This window comes from Pteronotus mesoamericanus, unplaced genomic scaffold (assembly GCF_021234165.1).
Source record: "Pteronotus mesoamericanus isolate MK-2021 breed Mesoamerican mustached bat unplaced genomic scaffold, CSHL_Meso_final scaffold_137, whole genome shotgun sequence".
Classification (NCBI taxonomy): domain Eukaryota; kingdom Metazoa; phylum Chordata; class Mammalia; order Chiroptera; family Mormoopidae; genus Pteronotus; species Pteronotus mesoamericanus.
The window spans coordinates 4,641,547-4,663,394 of NW_026555306.1; the positions used below are offsets into that span (position 1 = coordinate 4,641,547).

A 21,848-nucleotide genomic window follows, 5' to 3' on the forward strand; every position below is an offset into this window, starting at 1 on the left:
CTAAGCTCTTGGTGGTGGACTAACATTCTCGTGGTTCTGTGAGTCTTTGCGCCGTCCCTGGAAGGCAGCGGTTTTCAACCTCTTCCATCCCAGGGCACATAGAAACGAATCGCTAAAACTCTGCCGCACCCCCAAAGATCTACGGTTTGCCAATCCGACAAAAAAAAAATCAAGTTTAATATTGATTCATTCACACTGGAGAGCTATTGTCGTATTGGCTGTTGTCATTTTTTAATCCGGCACTCTGAGGGAAAAGAGGTCAGCGCCCCTGAGTAAAGAGTCAGGGGTTGCAGGTTTTAAAAATCCGTGCGGCACACCGGGTGAAAATCGCTGCTCCAAGGTAAGGCTCGGTCTTCCTGTTTCTTGAAGGGGCAAGCGGAGGTTCAGAGAGACCTTCCCGAGGCCCTGGCGCATCTCCCTCCAAAGGCAGCCTAAATACCATATTTTGCCGTGTACAATGTACAATCGCGGTTTTGTGCGCATTATACACGGGAGGATTATACCCATTACTGTACTCGTGGTACGTAATCATGATACCCATGTATAATGCGCATCCTTATTTTACCCTAAAAAATTTGGGGCAAAAAAGGTGAGTGTTATACACAGCAAAATACGGTACATACTAAACAGGGGTGTGTGTGTGTGTGTGTGTGTGTGTGTGTGTGTGTGTCTTCTTTTGAGGTTTGCTGCCCATTGCTGCTGAGGAGCAGGACTCGGTATTCTGAGACACGCTGTGGTGCAGGGATCGTACCCCGGGAGCTCCTGTCACTCTGCCCACAGCTCCCACAGCTGCATCACCATCTCCGCTTTGAGATGAGAACGCTGAGCCCCGGCAGTCAGGGTGCTGTGCTGACCAGCCTGCCCGAGCCCGCCCGGGAGCTTGAGGTTCATGAATTAACTAGGGCGCAGCTTTCAAGTTTTTGGCGAGACAGAGGGTAGTGGCCTGAAACTGCAGGAGGTCAAAAGGGTTTTTAGAGCAAGTGCCAAAATGGGTCTCCCCCTGGCCTATTGGTAGTTGTTAACATCTCATTTGTACGCCCTCCGCTATTAACAAAGAACTTTTTTAAAACACGATTTTATGTATTTATTTTAGAGATACAGGAAGGGAGGGAGGAAGAGAGGGAGAGAAACATCAATGTGTGAGAGAGACATCGATGGGTTGCCTCTCACATGCCTCCCAACGGGGGACCTGGTCTGCAACCCAGACATGTGCCCTGACCGGGAACTGAACCTGTCACATTTCAGTCTACAAGCCAGTGCTCAATCCACTGAGCCACACCAGCCAGGCTCACAAAGAACTTTTCAGCATCTATTGCACTTATTATAAGAATTTGAGGAGGACCTTTGTCTTAGATATTTAATTCATCTTCTGGTTGCTAATTACCCTTCACTCTATTATTTAAAAAATCCTTACCCGAGGGTATGTTTATTGATTTTTAAAGAAAGAGAGAGAAAGATAGAGAGAAGGAAAGAGAGAAACATCAGTGTGAGAGAAAAATATTGATCGGTTGTGTTCTGATCAAGGATCAACCGCAACCCAAGTATGTGCTCTGACTGGGGATCAAACCTGCAACTTTTTGGTGCACAAAACAATGCTTCAACCAACTGAGCCCCCAGGCCAGGGTGACCTCACTCTGATTTTATCTATGAGCCCTGCGGCCCTTTGCCAAGCGGCCCGCCCCCTCTGAACTTCACGTCTCTCGGCCAACTCCCTCAGCCCGCCAGACTTGCAGTGACAGGTGCTTCTTGTCCCCTTCTACCTCCTTTGCTGGGTCCCTCAGGGCAGGACTCTGCCCTGGTGTGTCCGCTGGTAACATTTTTTGCAATAGCAAAGTTTTGGTAGACGATTAAGTGGTTCATTGAAACTGCATCCCAGGCCTTAAGCATCCCTTTACATTAAACATGCCCGTGTACTTTAACACTGGGCAACGATTGCGAGCATCTATTGTCCACCAGGCAGAAGGGGGAGCCCTAAGGATGCTGAGGCCAGGAGATGGGTCTGTGCCCTCCGGGCCACTGTCAAGGGCGATGTTCATGAACTTGGGGGACAGCCACGCTCTTTCAGTCCGCCCAAGCAGCCCAGCATTGGTGTTGGAAACCAAGTCTATTTTGAATAATCTCTATTCCTTTTTCTCTTCAGTATAAGACACACAGCTTTTTCCTTCTCTTTTAAAGATTGTTATTTATTTATTTTTAGAGAGAAGGCAAGGGAGGGAGAAAGAAAGGAAGAGAAACATCAGTGTGTGGTTGCGTCTTGCACGCCCCCTACTAAGGTCCTGGCCCACAACCTAGGCATGTGCCCCAACTGGGACTAGAACTGGCGACTCTTTGGTTCACAGGCCGGCACTCAGTCCACTGAGCCACACCAGCCAGGGGCACACAGCTTTTTTCAATATCACTTTTCTTATCTATTAAATGGATACTTACTAGTCATGTGCACTTAATTTTTTTTTTTTTTAAATCTTGAGGTGGGTTTTCTTCTCCCACATTCAATGCTTGGGAGTCTGCGCCCGCATCTGACTGTGGCTTGACTCCCAAGCCGCAGCACCCCTCTTTCTGAGCAGCCAACAAGCAGGTGACAGTGGCAGGAAGCCAGCCCCAACCACCCCACAGCCTGGGACAGAGGGTCCTCTGAGTGTTCGAATGTCCTCAGTCCTAAACAGAATGTTCCAGACATGGGTGTCTGGCTATTAAGCCTCACTTTACAGTTCAATCATTGTCTTGAACTGCCTCCAAAACATTTTCTATTAATATCTGTGACTTTCTCCAAGCAGACTCATTAACAGTCCAGAATGCCAGTCCATACCAACTCTTCACATTTGCACAAAACACTTTATGGCACAAAAAAGCAAGCCATGCAGATATCTGGGGGTGGGTCGGGGCTAAGATCCCAGGCGGAGAGATGAGTAGGTACAAAGGCCCTGAGGTTCACACAGCTCAGCTTGTACAAGAAACAGTGAAAAGGCTGGTGTAGCTGGGGCAGATCAAGAGCAGAGGAGTGAGAACAGACAGGCTGGGAGAGGACGGCCATGTGCGGACTGTGGGTTTTATTATAAACTGAAGCAGGGTTTTGAATGAATGAATGCCACCTCTCCCCACTTCATCTGTGCAGTGGTTTCCAGTTGCATTTAGAACACACAGGAGGCTCTTCAGGGTCCAGGTGGCTCCGCCCACTCACCAAGCACCTCTCTGGCCTCACTCCTCCCTGCTCGCTTGCAGCCCCAGCCTCGTCTGTTCGGTGTGCTCTTTTCCATCCCAGGTTCAGCCTCCATGAACCTCCCTCCCCCAACATCCCAGTTCCTCTCCTATCTGCCTCATCCCACTCTTCCTCCTCTTCGCACATCATTTCCTCAGAGGTGCCCCCCCCAACCTCCCAGTCAAAAGTAACCTTGACCCAGTTATTCCTGATCGCAGCCTCTGTTCTTGGCGTACATGACAATGATCACAAGTGAGAGTTATGTGTTTGTCTCTGATTCATTTGCTTCCTGCCTGTGTCCGTCATAGACAGCACGGTGAAGGGGGGACCAAGGCTGGTCCACACATTGCCCTTTACTCATCGTCTAGCCTCCAAGTGCATAAAAACATGCACCAAGAAAGGCCCTATCAACTGCCCTGAGGGCCGGACAGGGGACAGGTTGGGGGCCCAGGATTCGTGAGGGGACCAGGACAGCGGTGTGGGGAGAGATGGGAAGAGCCTGACCTTAGTCAGTTAGAGGGAGACAGAGAGAAAGGAATGGATTCAGAAAAAAGAGTCAACTGGATTTGTTGACCGATAGGAGGTAGGGAGGGCACAAGGAGAGCAAAGCTTTATTTTTGAGGTGATAACTTGAGAGAGCAGGGCAAACACTGTCTTAGTCTTTCCAGGCTGCTGGCGCAGAATTACGATGGACCAGGAGGCTTATAAGCAACAGGGATTTCTTTCTCGTGGTCCTGGGGGCTGGGGAATCTGAGATCGCGGCACTGGCAGCTTCGGTGTCTGGTGATGTCACGTCCTCATGGATGGCTGTCTTCACGCCGTGTCCCCACATGGTGGAGGGGCGAGGGAGCTCCCTGAGGTCTCCGTTCTAAAGGCACGAATCTCATGCAGGGGGCTCCACACTCATGACCCAATCACCTCTCAAAGGCTCTGCTTTTTAAAATTTTGTAAAAAATTTATTGATTTGAGAGAGAAAGAGAAACATCAGTTTATTATCCCACTTATTTATTCATTCATTGGTGGATTCTTTATGTGTCCTGACCAGGGATTGTACCTGCAACCTTGGTGTACCAGGATGATGCTCTAACCAACTGGGCTACCTGGCCAGGGTAAATGTTCTATTTTCTTCTTCTTCTTTAAAAAAAAAAGTTTATTTATTTTCAGATAGGGCAGGTAGGCAGTGAACGAAACATCACTCAGGGAAACCTGTGAGGGATGGTGCTGTGGTTGCTTCCAGAGGTAACAAGAGAGCCAAACGGCTGGGGAGTTTGAGGCGTGTTCTCCAGCTCAGGTGCTCAATGGCGCCACCTACCCAGTGGAGGACCTGAATCATTGACTCCGCGGTTTTGATTCCCAGCCCATTACTTGGATTTGCTGTTAGGGGTGGGTACCACCTGTTGTCTCCCCTGAGCTGTCCTGACCTTTGCCTTCATCATCCATAACCATCAGGAACGATTTACAATTGAAAGGCACTTTCACATCAGGATCTAGCTGGACCTTCATGGCTTCCCCAAAGGGCAGGAATTCTTAAACTCCATTCCGCAGGTGAGGAAAGAAAGGCCCACAGAAGGGAAGTGGTTTACAGAGCTTAGGGGCTCTGAGGCTGGTGTAGACAGGTCTGCAGCTGAATCCGCGATCTGTCACGTACCGTGTGTGGTCCTTGAGTGAGTGATTTAACCTCCCAGCTCCCAGTTTCCCTCTCCTGTAAAATGGAGGTGATCATATCTTCTCCACAGGTTGTTAGAAGGAGCAAACTGGATTGTGGATACAGTAGGCGCTCAATAACTGGTAGCCAGTAACTGAGGCAGTAATAGTAGCCAGGTCTCAAGACAAACCCAGATCACCCGTTCCAAACCCTGGGTTGTTTCTGCTGAGCATGGCATATTTAGGTGTCATTGAGGAAGAGGTAAATAGATCAAGCTGAAGTTATCTTCGATGAAGATAGTAAGTGCTGATCAATAAGGCATTTAACATCCACCCCAGGAGATGGACGTGACCTGTGACGAGGGTTAAGATTATAATCAATGTTCCCACGGTGAGTAGAGCCTTCGGAGCCATTTCTGTGCATTAGGATCCTACCATTACCTCACTGTGCAACCAACTCGGGCAGATTGCCTGGCTTCTCTGAGCCTCGGTTTCCTCATCGGTCAAATAGGGATTAAAAATATCACTTGATTTATGAGAACCCAGTGGCACACAGTGTGTTGAGCACCCAGCCTGGAACACAGTAAGTCCTCAGCAGATGCTGCATCTGCTCTTTCCATCACAACTTCCCCTCCATCATGACAGTGTGTATTTTTTCTCTTCTGTAAGAATGTTTTTCTTTTCTTTTTTAAGCCTCACCTGCAGACCTATCTTTTTCATTGCTTTTAGAGAGAGAGGAAGGGAAAGAGGGTTTATAACGAGGGGAAGGGAGGGAGAAATACAGGGAGAGAAACAGCGATGTGAGAGAGAAACATTGATTGGTTGCCCTTTGTACGCCCCCCGACCAGGGACTGAGCCCGCAGCCCAGGCATGTGCCCTCCCCGGGAATCGAACCCATGACTCTTCGCTCTGCAGGATGATCCCCAACCAACTGAACCACATAGGGCAAGAATGTTATTCTTTATTACTCTCTGGCAATAGAAAAAAAAATGGCACATGTGACATCCAACGTGGGACTTAGTGGAGGAGGAAAGGGACCCAGGGAAACACAACTTTTGTTTCCTTCAGTCCAGAAAGAAGAGGCCGGCAGCGATGAACCAATGGTCCGCTTACCTGTTGGGATGGATGACCTTCATCCTCTACTCCTACGAAACAGGGACAAGTGAGTACACTGGAAAATGATGGGGAGGGTTTGGAAGCTGGAAAGAATGAAGGGGCCAAAGTATCGATTCCTGGGTCCGAGCTGGCCTCGTGGAAACCTCAGCCAGACCTGGGGCTTGGACCCTTTCTCTCTGGATCACTTTAATCAAGCCACGCGAGCGCGCTGACGTCAGTTCTCCACCTGGGAAAGGGGAACCATGACATTTACTTCTTGGGGCCGTTCGAAGACTAAATAGAAAAATAGACACAAGTATCCTTCACGACGCTCGGCACGTGGTGGGGGAAGTGTAACGACCATGTTCATGAGAAGGGGGCCCTGTAATTTCAATGGGCTGAACCCCCACACCCCGACTTGGACACTCCCTTTACACTCTTTTTTCAAAAATTGTGGTAAAATGCACAGAACATAAAGTTTACCCCTTTTAATCATTTTTAAGTGCGCCGTTCACTCGTGTTAAGTACCTGCGTGTTGTTAGGCAACCAATACCCGGGACTCTTTTCATTTTGCAAAACAAACCCTCTGTCCTTGTGCAACAACCCCTATCGCCCCCTTCCCCACCCCCAGACCCTGACAGTCGCCTCTGTACTTTCTGTCCCTATGACTTCAGCTACTCTAGGTGCCTCATATAAATGGAAACATGCAGTATTTGTCCTTTGTGACTGGCTTACTTCATTTAGCATGATGTCCTCCAGGTTCATCTGTGTTGTAGCGTGTGTCAAAATTTGTTTTCTTTTAAAAGCTCAATAATATTCCATTGTCTGCACATGTGCCACATCTTTTCCTCCATTCACCCATTGGTGGACACTTGGGTGGCTTCTACCTTTTGGCTGTTGTGAATGATGCTGCTATGAACACGGGTGTTACAAATATTCTCTTTGGGAACCTGCTTTCAGTTCTTCTGGGTGAGTACCCCGAACTGGAATTGCTGGGCCATACGGTAATTATATTTTTTATTTTCTTTGAGGAACTGCCGTGCTATTTTCCACAACAGGCCAGCCATTTTACACTCTCACCAACAGTGCACAAGGGTTTCCGTTTCGCCACATGGTTGCTAACGCTTATTATTTTCTACTTTTTTATTCATAGTAGCCACGCAAGTGTGTGGGGGGCTACACTCTTACTGTATCTAGGAATCTAAATTAACCACCCAAAGATGGTATGGTCAGTATGGAAGCAGACCGATGAGAGACCTTGGTTATGTGTGGTTCATACAAGTTACGGTGAAACATTCTCTACAGTTAGAATACTTTTCTGCCTGACACATCCCTGTCCCTTGGATAAGCCTCAAGAAATCCTCTCATATTCATGCACGTGGGCCCCATGAAGCCCTTTTCCAATAATCACATTTTATATTCCAGAGATTTCTAACTTGGGGTCACTGGGCAAGCACTAGAGTCCACAAAACCCTGGATTTGTATTAGAAAGGTGTGCGTTTATCAGCTATTGTAACAAATTTCAAAGTATCAGAAGCTTAACACAATAACATTTTTTCTCATTCCTGTAAAATCCAACAAAGGCACATCGAGTGGGCAGGGATCCAAGCTCCTTCCGTCTTGGGGTTCAGAAGGCTCCGTGGATTCTTTGCTTTTAGCTGATAGATAAAAACCAAGAGGGTCTGGAGGACCTTGGAGGAGAGATTTTTTATTTTTTTATTTTTTAGCAAGGCCCGGACGTGACATCCATCACTTTGTCACGGGTCCACTGGCCAGAACTCACATGATGCTTAACTGCAAGGGAGTCTGGGAAGTGTAATCCAGCTGTGTGTTTGGGAGGAAAAGGAAGCTGGTTTTGGTGAACACACAGCAGCCTCTACCAGGAGGGCATAGGAACCTTTTCCTAGAGACAAGGTCTGGGTTCCCAAAACAACAGTCGAGTCTCTAAAAGGTTAAGAACCCGCAGTTTATTCACACAGAGAACAATGTGTTTGACGAAGCATCAGCTTCTCTAGTTGTGGTCTCATTCTGGTCATGCCTTCCTAAAGTCATGCTAAGACTCGGTCCCCCCAGATCCCCCTCTACACATATTTATAAACTCATTTATTTCATACGTATCTGTTGAGTGATTCCTAAGGACCAGGCACAGAACTATGGATCAGAAACATAGCAAGAAATAAAACCCGAGCCTCACACTCAGAGAGCTCTCAGTGAACTGGAGTGCCAGCTATATGAATGGGTAATTCCTTTTTTTTTCTTTTTTTAATCCTCTCTTTAATTTTAAAGAGAGTGGAAGAGGGAGAGAGAGAAACAAACATTGATGTGAGAGAGAAACATCCATCGGTTGCTTCTTGTATGCACCCTGACTGGGTGTATGAGACAATGCTCTAACCATCTGAGCCACTCAACCAGGGTGATAATAATAGCCTTTTAAGAATTGATGAATACACTTACAGAGATTGGCTCAGAGCACTATACGCATGAGGAAGCGTGTTCACCCAGACTGGACCCAGCCTTGGGGGGTGGGGAGCAGGGAGTGAAGCTGGGAAGAGAGCAAAGTCACTCAAGGCAGGGCGAAGGGCATGAGCAAAACCCCAAAGGCGGGAAAGAGCGTGGAGTAAGGTCAGGGGACTTTAATCAGGGAGTGAGAACAGAGAGGTCAGCGGAGCCCCGAGTGCAGAGCATTTTAACCCAGTTAAGAAGATTAGACCATCTGCTGGATTACTTTGCAGACGGCTACTAGGGTCTATCGTGTGTGGATTCTTACTAACAACTCCCAAGGACAACCTTGATTCTGTGCACAATGGGCCCTGCCTGCCCGCCCCCACCCCCACCAGCTTCCCGCAGACTTAGTGATGCCCACGACTGAGGAACATCATCGATGGCGATGGCAATGGCAGTGAGAGCTGACATTTGTTGAGCAGCCACGCCCCAGCTGCTCTGCGAAGCACTTTCCAAATCGTAACTAGTTTAAATGTGGCAACACCAAGACCAGACAGATCCGAGACCCAGAGGGGACCCAGAGGTGGAAAAATGCAGTATTACTTAAGGAACCCTCATAGTATCAGTGAGGCTCGAAGAGGGAGGTCTGCCTTTCCCGCTTCCTCCCAAAACATCCCTTATCCCTGTCATTGTCTTTGCCAGATTGTCAGGGAAAGAATCTGACCCGGCGCAAGAGCCGACTACTAGGCTGAAGACAGGGGCGGTGTCCTGCCCATCTATATGAGTAACAGACCAGCTGTTGTAACAAACAGCCCCCGGGTGTCAGTGGCCGGACCAGATAGAGTTCAGGTTGGACTCCTCTAACACTCAGTGTGGACGTCTGGTGGGAAAATTCTCTTGTTGAGCTTCGGAGACATAGGATCCTTCTGTTTTGCGGCTTCCCCACCCGCTGGGGCCGCAGCGTTCTTGCAGGGCCCTCTGCGTTGGAATTTCTCAACCTCGGCATTTGGGGCCGGTGACTGTGTTCTGGAGGGCTGCTGCGTGTGCCCGGTAAGATGTTCGGCGACATCCCTGGTCTCTGCCCGGTAGATACCAGCCCCACAGCTACCGATCCTCCCTCCCAGTTGTAACAGCCCAAAGTGTCCCCACTGTCTAATGGCCCCTGGGGAGGAGCGCAATTGTCCTTTCTGCGCCATCGAGCGCCGCTACCCTGGAGCCGGCGGGCAGACAGAGGAAGATGGGGGCAGGAAGGATGGATGGGGGCGGTTATTTTTTTGCCATTTCTGCCCCTATTCTGTGGGGCATAATTTAGTCACGTGGTCCCATGGAACCACAAAGAGGCTGAAGAATGGATCTTAGCTATGAGCCCAGCAAGGAAAGGAAGCTGGGTTTGGAGAACACACGGAAGCTTTGCCTCATCATCTTCGTAACGGGAGCAAACATGCGTGCACACATGCGCACGCACAGGCATGTGGACACATGTGCACACATATATGCACACACAGCCTATCAGAGCATCTTACTCATGGCAATCCATTGTTTTATGGGGAGGGCCGGGGGAGGGAGGAGATGCCTGAACGAAGGCCAGGGGGAAGCTGTGATCCTGGACCAGTGGAGGAAAAGTCCAAGTTCTCACCCGAGTTCTGGTTTTTAAAAAAAGGCCTCAGTCCTGGCCGGTGTGGCTCAGTTGGTTGGGCATCGTCCCGGTCGTGGGTTCAGTTTCCAGCCAGGACACCTGCTTGGGTTGTGGGTTCGGTCCCCGGTGCGAGAGGCAACCGGTTGACGTTTCTCTCCCTCTCTTTCTCCCTAGCTTTCCCTTCCTTGAAAAATAAATAAATAAAATCTTAAAAAAAATACTCATTAACTTTAAAAGATTCCTTATCTCATGTGGGTCTCCATTTCCTTCTCCAGGAAATCAAGAATTTGGGCTAGAATAGCACTTAAAAAAATTTTTACTTTTTAATTACAGCTGACCTTCAGTATCATTTTATATTAGTTTCAGGTGTACAGCATGGTGGTTAGACAGTTGCAGAATTTATGAAGGGATCCCCTTGATAATTCTAGGGCTCACCTGACCCCATCCACAGCCATTATAGTATCACTGACCGTGTGCCTACGCTGCATTCTACATCCCTGCGACGGCTTTGTAGATGCCAGTTTGTACTTCTTCCTCTCTTTGCTTTTTCTCCCAGATACCCTACCCCCTCCCATCTGGCAGCGACCAGTTTTAGGCCTGAATTTCTTAAGGTGTGTTTCGGGGACCGTTAGCCTTTGGTGCTATTGGGTAGAGAAAGAAAGAGAGGAAGGAAGAGAGGGAGGGAGGGGAGAAGGAAGGGAAGAAAAGAAAAGAAAAGAAAAGAAAAGAAAAGAAAAGAAAAGGAAAGAAAAGGAAAGGAAAGGAAAGGAAAGAAAAGGAAAAGAAAAAAAGAGAAGAGAACCCAATATACTCTGCGCCGCTCTTGCGAGCTCAGTCGCCATTTGCACATTGACCCTTCCGCGGAGCCCTTCATGATGGAAACCTGGTAATTCCCCAAACTTATTTTATTCTGTCAGTTATTTTTTAAGCACCTACTATGAGCAAGCGACTGTTTTAGGTTCTGAGGACACATTATATAAAAGATAGCGTCCCCGTCTTCCTACAGAAACATAGGAAGGTCAAGGGTTGTGCTCCCCAAGTATTTGCCACACGTGCGTGCCACCGGCACTATTATTTATTCAACATGTTTCTTTAAAGGTGCTTGCTGTCATTTTTCAATTTACTTTTTTTATTTTTCCGAGTACAGTTGATATTCAATATTTTTTTGTTAGTTTCGGGTGTAGTTTCATTGGTTAGCATGGTGACTAGACATTTATGTAATTTGCAAAGTGATCCCCCGATACTTCTAGCACCGGCCCCTGCAGATGTGCTTGCTTTTCCTCACTTTAATACATTTATTTTAAAAGAACATTTATCATCAGCTCTGTAACTCACTACTGCTTGCCATAAATAGGAAGTGCAAATAAAAACATTACCAAAACAAAATCCTGTTATTAAATTCTACTAGTTACTATTGTCTGAATAAGGCCCTCAGCCCAAGCCCCGCCCTCTGTTTTGTTAAAAGGGGAGATTGTTAAGCATCAGGGGCAGGATAGAGAAAGACCAGCGTTACACTGAAGTTCTCTTTTGTATAATCAGAAGGATTGGAAAAGGAAATTGCTTTTCAGTCTGCGTTTCAAACGATTTAATGTGTGTCCCTACATAACCTGAGGTGTCCTTGTGACCCATCAAATGTATCCTGTGTGCCATTGGAGGGGGCCACTCTGAGGAACAACATAGCTTGGTTGCCTTCACTGTCTATGAAACTCTTCCCTAAGACTCTGGGTGCCAACATGAACGGGACATGACGCGTCGGTCCTTAGGAAGCTGGATGCTAGGACCGCACAGTGCCACCCGCAGACCACTGCAAGGGCCGAGCACAGACTCATCCTTGGCTCCTGCGCCGTGACTAACGCCCTCCTGTTTCGCTCTTCTCCAGGTGACAAGGCTATGTGCATCTTTCCCTTCACCTACAAAGGGTCTGTCTACTTCTCTTGCACCAGAAGCGGCAGCCTCTCGCCGTGGTGCGCAACCAGAGCCGTGTACGACGGGCAGTGGAAGCTGTGCTCGGTGGAAGGTGAGTGGACCGCGCTGTCCCACCGACAGGCTTCTGGAATTGAGGGGTTACAAAGGAGACTGTGTGAATGTGTGTCATAAGGTCATATTTTTGCAGAGAAATTATCATAATGCATGTGTGCATAAAAAAATGCTCTGGAAAGCCAAACAGCGAATGTTAACAATGGGTGCTAATGACATGATTGGGTTGTAAATAGTGCTTTCTGGCCCTGGCCGGTGTGGCTCCGTTGCTTGAAGTGTCGTTTCCTACACCGAAAGGCCGGCTGTGGGCCAGGTCCCCATTAACGGGCGCGGGAGAAGCAGCCACACATTAATGTTTCTCTCCCTCTTTCTCCCTCCCTCCCTCTCTCTAAATAAATAAATAAAATCTTTTAAAAATTTTGCTAACTGATCCCACGTAATATCCCTCGCCCCGCTTCCAATCTAGTCCCCATCAGCCAAAGTCACCTTTTTGGAATTAGAAGGCAGTTGGTGCTCCTGCCTACTCACGCCCTTCATGCCTCACCTTCACACTTAGGAGAATCCCCTTACCCCCAACAGCCAACGCAGTCTTGAGAAAGAAAAACAAAGCTGGAGGCATCACGCTTCCTAGTTTCAATATTACAAAGCTATAATAATCAAAACAGTATGGTTCTGGCATAAAAACAGACATACAAATCAATGGAACAGAATAGGGAGCCCAGAAATAAACCCATGCAGGTATGGTCAACTAATTTATGGCAAAAGAGCCAAGAAGATACAGTGGGGAAAGAATAGGCTCCTCAATAAATGGTGTTGGGAGAGCTGGACAGCCACATGTGAAAATAAAAATTAGAAAAGGAGAAAAGAAAAAAGAAAAAAATAAGAAACTGGATCCCACATCTCACACCATACACAAAAATCAATTCAAAGTTATTAAAAACTTGAATGTAAGACCTGAAGTCATAAAACTCCCAGAAGAAAATATAGAGGGTAAGCTCCTAGACATTGGTCTTGGAAATGATGTTTTCGATTGGACTCCAAAAGCAAAGGCAACAACAGCAAGAGGTGTTACATCAAACTGAAAAGCTTCCCTGCAGCCAAGAACACCACCAACAAAATGAAATGACAATGTATGGAATGGGAAAAAATATTTTCAAATCATACATCTGATAAGGGGTTAGTATCCAAAATATATCAAGAACTCAGACAGCTCAATAGGGGAGGAAAAGGCAGAAAGAAAACCCCTCACCCTGGTTTGCTTTCCATGACCTTGCCCTTCGCTGTCCTCATCTTCTTCCGCTCCCGTTCTTGCCTGCTGAGCTCCAGCTCCAGCGGTTGACATGCTTCTGGAATATTCTGAACTCCTTGTCATCTTTGAACTCTTTGCACTTTTATTCCCTCTGCCTGGAAGTCTCTCCCCCAGGTTTTTGCATGGCTGGCCCTCTTCTCAAATGTCACCTGCTCCTTCTGTCGCCCTTTCCCCTATGACAGCCCCTCCGTGACTCCCAAATGACCCAGATTCCCTCACTGTGTGTGAGCAAATCCACTCACCATAAACATAATGTCAGCAACTGTATTCGTTGGACTGTATCTGTGGTGAGAAACTCACCCGGTTTTGTGGAAGCTGCAGTAAGGCGCCAGCACCTAAAATGATATTTCCTATAAAATGATATTTCCTATATTTGACTTCGCTGACACCTGACATTTTTCTGTAATCTCAATGTGTCTTTGTATATTAACATCTTGACTTCATCTGTTGGTCATAAACCATTAAAATGCCTTTCTCTTGACTTTATTCCTACAAATCTTTTGGTGATTATAACAGATTAGTTTTTGAAGACACTAAATGTGTTCAACAAGTAGAGGGGGCCATGAGTTGAGATTGGGATCTCTATTGGAGGTTTTGGGTTTTTCCCCCCTCACCAAAGGACACCATTTCACCACCTCCAGAGAGGGAGAAAGAGAGAGAGAGAGAGAGAGAGAGAGAGAGAGAGAGAGATCCATCTATGCAAGAGAGAAACATCAACTGGTTGTCTCCCATTCACCTGGATGAGGATCAAACCCGCAACTCAGGTACTTGCCCTGCCTGGGAGTTGAACCCTCAACCCTTCATTTTTGGGACAACACTCCAACCAGCTGAGCCACACCAGCCAGGGCCTATTGAAGAAGGTTTGAAAGCACATGAAGTAGGCTTTCTTTACGTAATGCTTGATGAAACAAATGTATCAAATGCATGTATAAAACCTGATGTTTATCCTGTGCTTGGGTGTTGATTGATGGATTCATTGGTAATTGATTGACTGTCCTGTGAGTGACCAGAGCGTCAAACAGCTCATGGGCTGCTCTCCACACAGATTACCCACGATGCGTCTTCCCCTTCATCTACCGAGGGAAGTCCTATCACAGCTGCATCACGGAAGGCAGCTTCTTTGGAAGGCTGTGGTGCTCAGTGACCTCCAGCTTTGATGAGAAGCAGCAGTGGAAATACTGTGAAGTCACCGGTAAGGTCTTGGAGCCAGGATGGGGTGCGTGGCGGGCAGGTGGGTGGCCAGCAGCGATCCTCAGGGGGGCGTGGGGGCAAGGTGGGGAGCAGAGCCTCAGGGGAAATACTTCTAGGGACCAAGGGTCTTCTCAGAGCATACACGGTGACAGCCACAGGGAACAAGAATGCCTTGAGGCCACATTCTCCTGTGTACCCAATGCCAGCATGAAAAACCAGTTGTCCTGCGAACCAAACTCAGGGGCAGTAGTCGTGATCATGGTTTTCCAGTAGTTCTATTTCTAGATGGACAATAACCAGGGTCCCCTGGTGCCCAAACCTGCCTGCATTTCAATGCGGTTGAACATCTAACCTTAATTCTACCCCTCCTCTGAACTTAATGATGACCTCCATTCCTTCTAGTGCCCGCTCTGTGTTAGACTGCGGGCCAGCAGCTCTGCGCACACGGTCCCATTGCGCCTTCCTGGGGATGCTCTATGAGATGCTCTTTGCCCCTAGTCAGTACGTGGTCCCAGTAAAATTAAGTCACACTCCTAGGTGACGTCAGTGTTAGAATTTGACTTCAAGGCCTTAAGGATCCAAGGACCACATTTTTCTCACTATGTTCCCTCTGGAGAAATGAAAATGCATGCGAGGTAAGATACTTGAGCACAGTTATTCCTGTATAAAATCCTAATTTTGCTCTCCCCTTAGCACTCAAAAAGTCCTAATCTTATATAAAACCTAACTTTATCCTAGCCCTAGTCATCTACCCTGTGTCCTTAACGCTAAACCAGTTTTATCCTTAAATCCCACCGTAACTCTGTGCTATCTCTCAACCTAATTTTTCTTTCTTTTTTAAAAAAGATTTTATTTATTTATTTTTAGAGAGGAGGGAAGAGAGGGAGAAAGAGGGAGAGAAACATTAATTTGTGAGAGAAAAATCAGTGGGTCGCCTCTTGCACGCCCCCAGCGGGGAACCGGACTGCAACCGAGGCACGTGCCCTGACCAGGAATCAAACCGGTGACCTTTGGTTCTCAGGCGGAGGCTCAGTCTACTGAGCCACGCCGGCCAGGGCTTCACCTAATTTTTCACCCAAGTCCAACTCTGTCTCCATTTCTGCTCTTGACTCTAAATTCTATCCACCCATCCATCATTTTAGGTATTTTGAAATCCTAACCCAAATAAATGGCTTGAAATATCAATTTTATGATAATATTGTACAACTGTGTACAGTTTTAAATCCACCTCGAATCTCACTGCAACTTAACTCTAATTTTAATATCCAAACTTCCATTAATCCTTCATGTGACCCAAGCCCCACAGATGCTAATTGGATGGGGTGAGAAATTAGAATTTGCTTAAATCACCAAGCAGATGCCCAACAACAGGTCCTGGAAGGGAAGGTACATTTTAGCTCTGGCCTCTTCCATGACATTGGGGAAGTCCTTTCATCCCTTAGTTTGTTCCCTGCAAAATCAGGACACGAAGGCTCACTTCAAAGGTTTTTGTAAATATCAGAGTTCACTTCCATACAAGGCCTTTCGTGGTGTTTCGGACATACCACGTGACTAAGAAATAAGAAATCAGAGTGTTCCTCCTTGCCTATCATTTGAGCCAGTAGTCAAAAAGTGGGCTTCCAAGTTAAACCTAAGTGAGGCTCCTGCTGTTGCCATTACCAGCTGTGTGATCTTGGGCACATTAGATGGTAAATGTTATCACGGTCATGGTAGAGTGAACTTTTAGTAAACATTACCTATGTGCCAGGCACTGTTCTAAGCACTTCACATGCAATAACTCATTTATCTGCTACAACAACTCCTATGAGATTTTTTGTTAAAAAAAAAAAAAATCTCATCAGTGGCCCCATTTTAGAAATGCAGAAGCTGAGGCTCAAAGATATTCAGTTGTTAAGTGGCAGAACGGCGATTTGATCTCAGGGAGTCTAAGGTTCAGAAATCTTGCTCTTAATTACTTGCCGGTTCAGCTTCTAAACCCCAGCCCCTTAGTCTACTGCTGGCTTCTCCTGGAGCCCCACCAAAGCAGCCTTATAGTTAGGCAACCCAAGTCAGGGAGAGAACCACAATTACGATGTGTTAATAGCATCTGGGAGAGAGGGGAGAAAGTTGGGATGTGAATGAGGTTTGGGGGTCTTTCTATGTGGGGCCATGATGAGGATTGGGTGTGGATAATAACATAACAGTTTAGAGCTGGTGGTCAAGACAAGGTGAAGTTTCTGAGAAGGATTCAAAGGGTCTTGAAGAGTAAATAGTCTTAAATTTTTTTTTATCCTCACCCGAGGACATGTTTTTATTAATTTTAGAGAGAGAAGGGAGAGAGAGAGAAAGAAACATCAAGGTGAACGAGAAACATCAGCTGGTTGCCTCACGTATGCACCCTGACCAGGGATCAAACTTGCAACCTAGGTATATCGTATGTGCCTTGACTGGGATTCGAACCTGCAGCCCTTTGGGGCAGGGATGATGCTCCAACCAACTGAGCCACCCGGCCAGGGCTAAAACAGTTTTTAAATTTTATTTTTCAATTACATTTGAAGAGTACATCGTCTTTTGATACAATTTATAGAAAAGTTGAAAGGTCTGATGTTTGTTTAAATGGTTTTTTCAGGAAGTTCCTGAGATGAACAATAAAGTTATTTGCAGTTTTTATCTTTCCAGGCAAGAATTCCCTAGAATAACAGAGTGGTGTTGATGAAGCCCAGGGGGACAGTAAAGCCTTGTTACTATAGACAGTAAACTGAGCGGATGTCAATAGTTGGGGTTCTCGCTCATCTGTAAAGTGGAAGTAATAACAGCGCAAGAAGTTGTTCGCAAGTGTTCAGTATTATCCTTCCTCTCAGGAGACAAAGCACAGACCGGGCGATGACGGGAAGCCGCTGTCTCGGCCTGTTCTTGCTCGCTAACCTTTGCGCGGTCGTTTGCAGAGTACGGGGGAAACTCCTTCAGCAAGCCCTGCATCTTCCCCTCCATCTACAGAAATCATCTGATCTCGGAGTGCGTCGAGGAGGACAACAAGCTCTGGTGCCCAACCACGGAGAACATGGACGAGGACGGGAAGTGGAGTCTATGCGCCGACACCCGTAATCGGGGGCAGGGACTGGGCGGCTGTGGGCGGACCCCTTCACGCGTTCACTCAAGCAACGCCCACTCCAGGCTGCTGTGAGCCAGACACGGTGCCTGGCTCTGGGGCCGGATAAGGCAGAGTCCTGCCCTCAGTGGTTTGATGAACCGGTTACATAAACGATACTTTTTTTTAAAAAAAAAAGAATTTATTTTTAGAGGTAGGGGAAGGGAGGGAGAAAGAGGGAAACATCAATGTGTGGTGGCCTCTTGCACGCCCCCTACTGGGGACCTGGCCCGCAACCCAGGCCTGTGCCCTGACTGGGAATCGAACCGGCGACGCTTTGCTTTGCAGGCCGGCGCTCAATCCATTGAGCCACACCAGCCAGGGCTATTTTTAAGGTTTTATTTTATTTTGTTTTTAAATTTATTCTTTATTGTATTTTTTTCCATTGCCATTTAGTCCCCTTACACTCCCCTCCCCTCAGCAATCTCCACACCATTGTCCATGTCCTTGAGTCCTTTGCAGGTTTCTTTAAAAAAAAAAAAAAAAGGTCTATTAATAAGAAAACGAGAAGGGTAGGAAAGCCAGTTCAAAGGATGCTAGGAGAAATACATCCAGCCAGTGAAGAAAAGAATGCTGAGCAGGGGCAAGTTTGCTAAATTAGATATAAACTCTGTTAAAATCTCAAGGGCTATCAAAGCTTTGGGGCTATCTTTTCTACCAGACAGAAATGACCGGCCTCTGTACTGAACAAAAATCATTCGCAGGATATTAATCTTCTACAGGTTAGAGTTGGGGCCTGCAATCCATAGCAGACAGGAAGTCAGACAAAGTCCTACTTCCTAAGAGCAGCCGTCTGCAAACTCTACCCGCCTATGGGCCAAATCAGGACCCACGCTTGTTTTTGTATAGCCTGCAATCTAACAATAGTTTTTACATTTTTTATATGGTTGAAAAAAAGGAACCATATTCTGTGACAAGTGAGAATGACATGAAATTCGGAGTTCAAGGTTCCTATATAATTTCATTAGAACACAGCCACGTCCGTTTATTCAGGGCGGGTTGATAGTGGAGTGAAAAATTGCGGCAGACACTGCACTATGCAAAGAGCTGAAAGTATCAACCGTCTGGCCCTTTACAGAGAGTTTGCTGACACCGAGTTAGAGTATCAGGCGACCCTTAGGTCCTTAACCTCGTCAACAGACAATGGTCTAGGGTGGCATTAAAAGGTTGCGTGGCAATCTTCCGGCCCTATTTCAAGTTCTTAATTTTTTAAAACAATCCTCACCCCAGGAAATGTGATATGTTTACTGATTTTAGAGAGAGGAAGGGAGAGAAAGAGAAACATCGATCGGGTGCTTCCTGTTTGTGCCTGACGCGGATCAAACCCACAATCTAGCTGGTGTACAAGACGGTGCTCCACCCACCTACGCCACCCGGCCAGGGCAGCCCTATTTCAGGGAACATTATTGTTAACCTCCTATAATTCCTGCCTGAAGGAAGCTCATTCATTGACATGTGTATTTTCTCAAGGAGGCACAGCACAGCCCCCTTGTGCCTGGGACCCCTAGCCAGCACTCCAGCTCCCTGCGCGGGGTCATTTAAAACAGTGAAATAGGCCCTGGCTGGTGTGCCTCAGCGGACTGAGTGCCGGCCTGCGAACCAAATGGTTGCTGGTTTGATTCCCAGTCAGGGCACATGCCTGGGTTGCGGGCCAGGTCCCCAGTAGGGGGCACGTGAGAGGCAACCATTCATTGATGTTTCTCTTCCTCTCTTTCTCCTTCCTTTCCCTTCTCTCTAAAAATAAATAAATAAAATCTTTTTTTTTTAAATCCCTTAAAAAAAAACAAACAGTGAAATCACCATCAAAAACCACAAAACTGCAAAAAAGGAAGGACCACAGAGGGTGCAACCAGGACCCTGTTCACAGTATGAGAGCGAGACAAGGGGGCCGAGGGCTGCCTTGTGGGCTTCAGCCAGGAACACGGGCGTAGGGGGCTCACCGCTCTGTGTGTCCACAGACGACCTACTGTGAGGATCGATTTTGGGGTCCCTAATAAATTGTAGGGAGTCGGCAAATGCGCCAATCGGGGATCTGTGAATAAAGAGGACCCACCGCAATGCGTCCTCTGCGTGCCCCCACTCGGCTGCTCCCTGGTTCTTCCCCTCCTCGCCCCCTGCCACTCCCAGGACCCCTTGCGCTTTCAGCCTGCCCTTCGTCCCCAGTACCCTTCCCGTCCTAAACCCAAACTGCTTAGGAAAGAAGAAAAGGCCTCTGACGTGTAGGTTCAGGTCAGCATTCCGCCCCTCCAACAGGATCCCCGGGACAGTGCCCGGTCGGCACGGCCCTGTTCCCAAAGCTTCGCTGCAGCGCAAAGGCCCGGGATAACCGCCGTCTCATCTGCTTCCTCGCAGGAGTTTCCTCCTTGGTTCCTGGCTCTCCCTGCCACTTCCCATTCAACTATAAAAACAAGAATTATTTTAACTGCACTAGCAAAGGATCCAAGGGGAACCTTCTGTGGTGCGCAACCTCTTACAACTATGACCAGGACCACACCTGGGTGTATTGCTGATGCGGAGGTAAGACAGGTGCCCGCCGGGGTGCTTCCTGGCGCACCAGGCGGGGGCAGGGGCTGAATGGAAGGGCGAGGCTGGTGTGAAGCGGGGTCAGGGAGCTCGCCTGGAGGCGTTGTTGGTGTGAAGGCAGGATCTGTTCCTCCCAGTATCTGGTTTGCTGAGGTCCCCAGCAAGGTGAGCTCCCCTTCCCAGAGATAAGGTGGAGTGCTTGGGGGGTGGGGCTGGGGAACCGAGGTGGGGACAACTTCCGAAATTAGAAGGCTGGAAGAAACTGGGAAAGCAGGGAAGGAGGTGGGCAAACCTTTTCAGAGCCAGAAGGGTGTCCTTCGGAGTTTTAGGTCTGGGAGCTGGGAGCTTAGAGAGTGAGATGGAAAGACAACCATGAAGGGGGAGAATGGCGACTTCTCTGGTCCCCAGAGGCCATGGCATCGTGAGGTTGGCCCATGACGCCCACCCCTGAGGAGCTAACCCAGGAAAAGGGGGTTCCCCTCTCCTCCTCGTCATGGGGGCCCACCCCACTTCAGCACAGAAGTTAGCTACCTCTGCGGGACCAGCTCTATCCTTCTTCCTAGTTTCTCGTCTTTCCTTCTGGCTTCCGCATTCTAAAGCCCAGTAGATATTCTCTCCAGACCTCCTGCGGCAATGGGCTGACCTAATCGCTCTGTAATTCTGGCATTTAAACAGAAAGAGAGGCCTTTCATCAGATTGTGCACAAAACTCCGCTGCCTTTCCTTGCAGGGTGGAGAGCTCTGGCAATATCTCCCCTTCTTCCAAAAAGCACGTGACTTAGGGATGGCGCCGCAATTAGTGGCCCTTCCTCAGTTTTGGCTTGGCTGTGAAAACTCCCTTCCCTGAATGGAGGAGAGGCAAAGATATGGGTTTGGAACTCCGGGTACCATCTGAACAGGGTGGACATTCAAAAACACCCCAGTGGTCACCAGTCTGTGTCGAGGGCTAAGAGCATTTTTAGTGACCCATCCTCTAACTTCCATTTGTCAGAGCGGGACTGTCTTCTTGAGGGTCCCTCTCCTGCCAAACCTCTGACAATCGAGGTGAGGCGGAGGCGCTCCTTGTCCACTGATTGACTTGCCCCCGTGAGCCAGGTTGGTGAGGGGGTCTCAATCCTCCCCGAGGCTCAGCTGCTTCTGACGGAGCCTCAAAACTCAATATGATTTATGTTACATTCAGAGTCAACGCATCCCTATTGCCTAATGGCTGGTTTTTGATTTTATTTTCAGGGAGATGAGAAAGGCCTTCAGAGGAAGGCTGACCCGTGGAGCCTGGAACCAGCTTTGTCTTTTTAACGGCCTCTTTCAAGCTTAGATGGTCCCCTTTAGAAAGACCCTGTTTACTATCTCTCTCAACCACTGGTCACTTGTGAAACAGAGGGAACATGTGACCTAGCCACCAATAAAGGAGCCACAAATTACCTCGGGCGGCCCTTCCCAATTTCTGGAATGAGAGAGAAGGTGAGGGGTCCGAGTGTGTGGGGACAGAAATGCTGGTGACCGCGCTGGTGGGACTCGCGGTGGGGAGACCGGATCGGCGCCCAGGGGCCCTGGGCAGGAAGCTCAGCCTGCTCTCTCGTCCTGGAAAACCGCAGACTCGGGCGGAGCATTTGTAGGTACTTATGGAATTAACCAGGAATAACTGAGGGCACGAAGGGCAGAAAATTGTCTGCAAGGCTGCCTCAGTGATTTCTTCCCCGTGCCCATGG

The 21,848-nt window shown here is 47.9% G+C and overlaps 1 protein-coding gene across 1 annotated transcript; it reads left to right on the forward strand.

The window, feature by feature from the left end:
* Positions 1 to 5,932: 5,932 nt before the first annotated feature.
* ELSPBP1 (epididymal sperm binding protein 1) lies at positions 5,933 to 20,127 on the forward strand. Its single transcript, XM_054588516.1, has 5 exons — positions 5,933 to 6,002; positions 11,893 to 12,030; positions 14,345 to 14,491; positions 17,415 to 17,570; positions 19,970 to 20,127. The coding sequence occupies exons 1-5, from the start codon at positions 5,933 to 5,935 to the stop codon at positions 20,125 to 20,127; spliced, it is 669 nt and encodes a 222-aa protein (XP_054444491.1).
* Positions 20,128 to 21,848: the final 1,721 nt, after the last annotated feature.

Coding starts and splice junctions, on each gene's coding strand:
- ELSPBP1 (XM_054588516.1), top strand. CDS start 5,933: ATGAACCAATGGTCCGCTTACCTGTTGGGATGGATGACCTTCATCCTC. Junction 6,003..11,892: donor CTCCTACGAAACAGGGACAA/GTGAGTACACTG, acceptor GCTCTTCTCCAG/GTGACAAGGCTATGTGCATC. Junction 14,492..17,414: donor GAAATACTGTGAAGTCACCG/GTAAGGTCTTGG, acceptor GGTCGTTTGCAG/AGTACGGGGGAAACTCCTTC.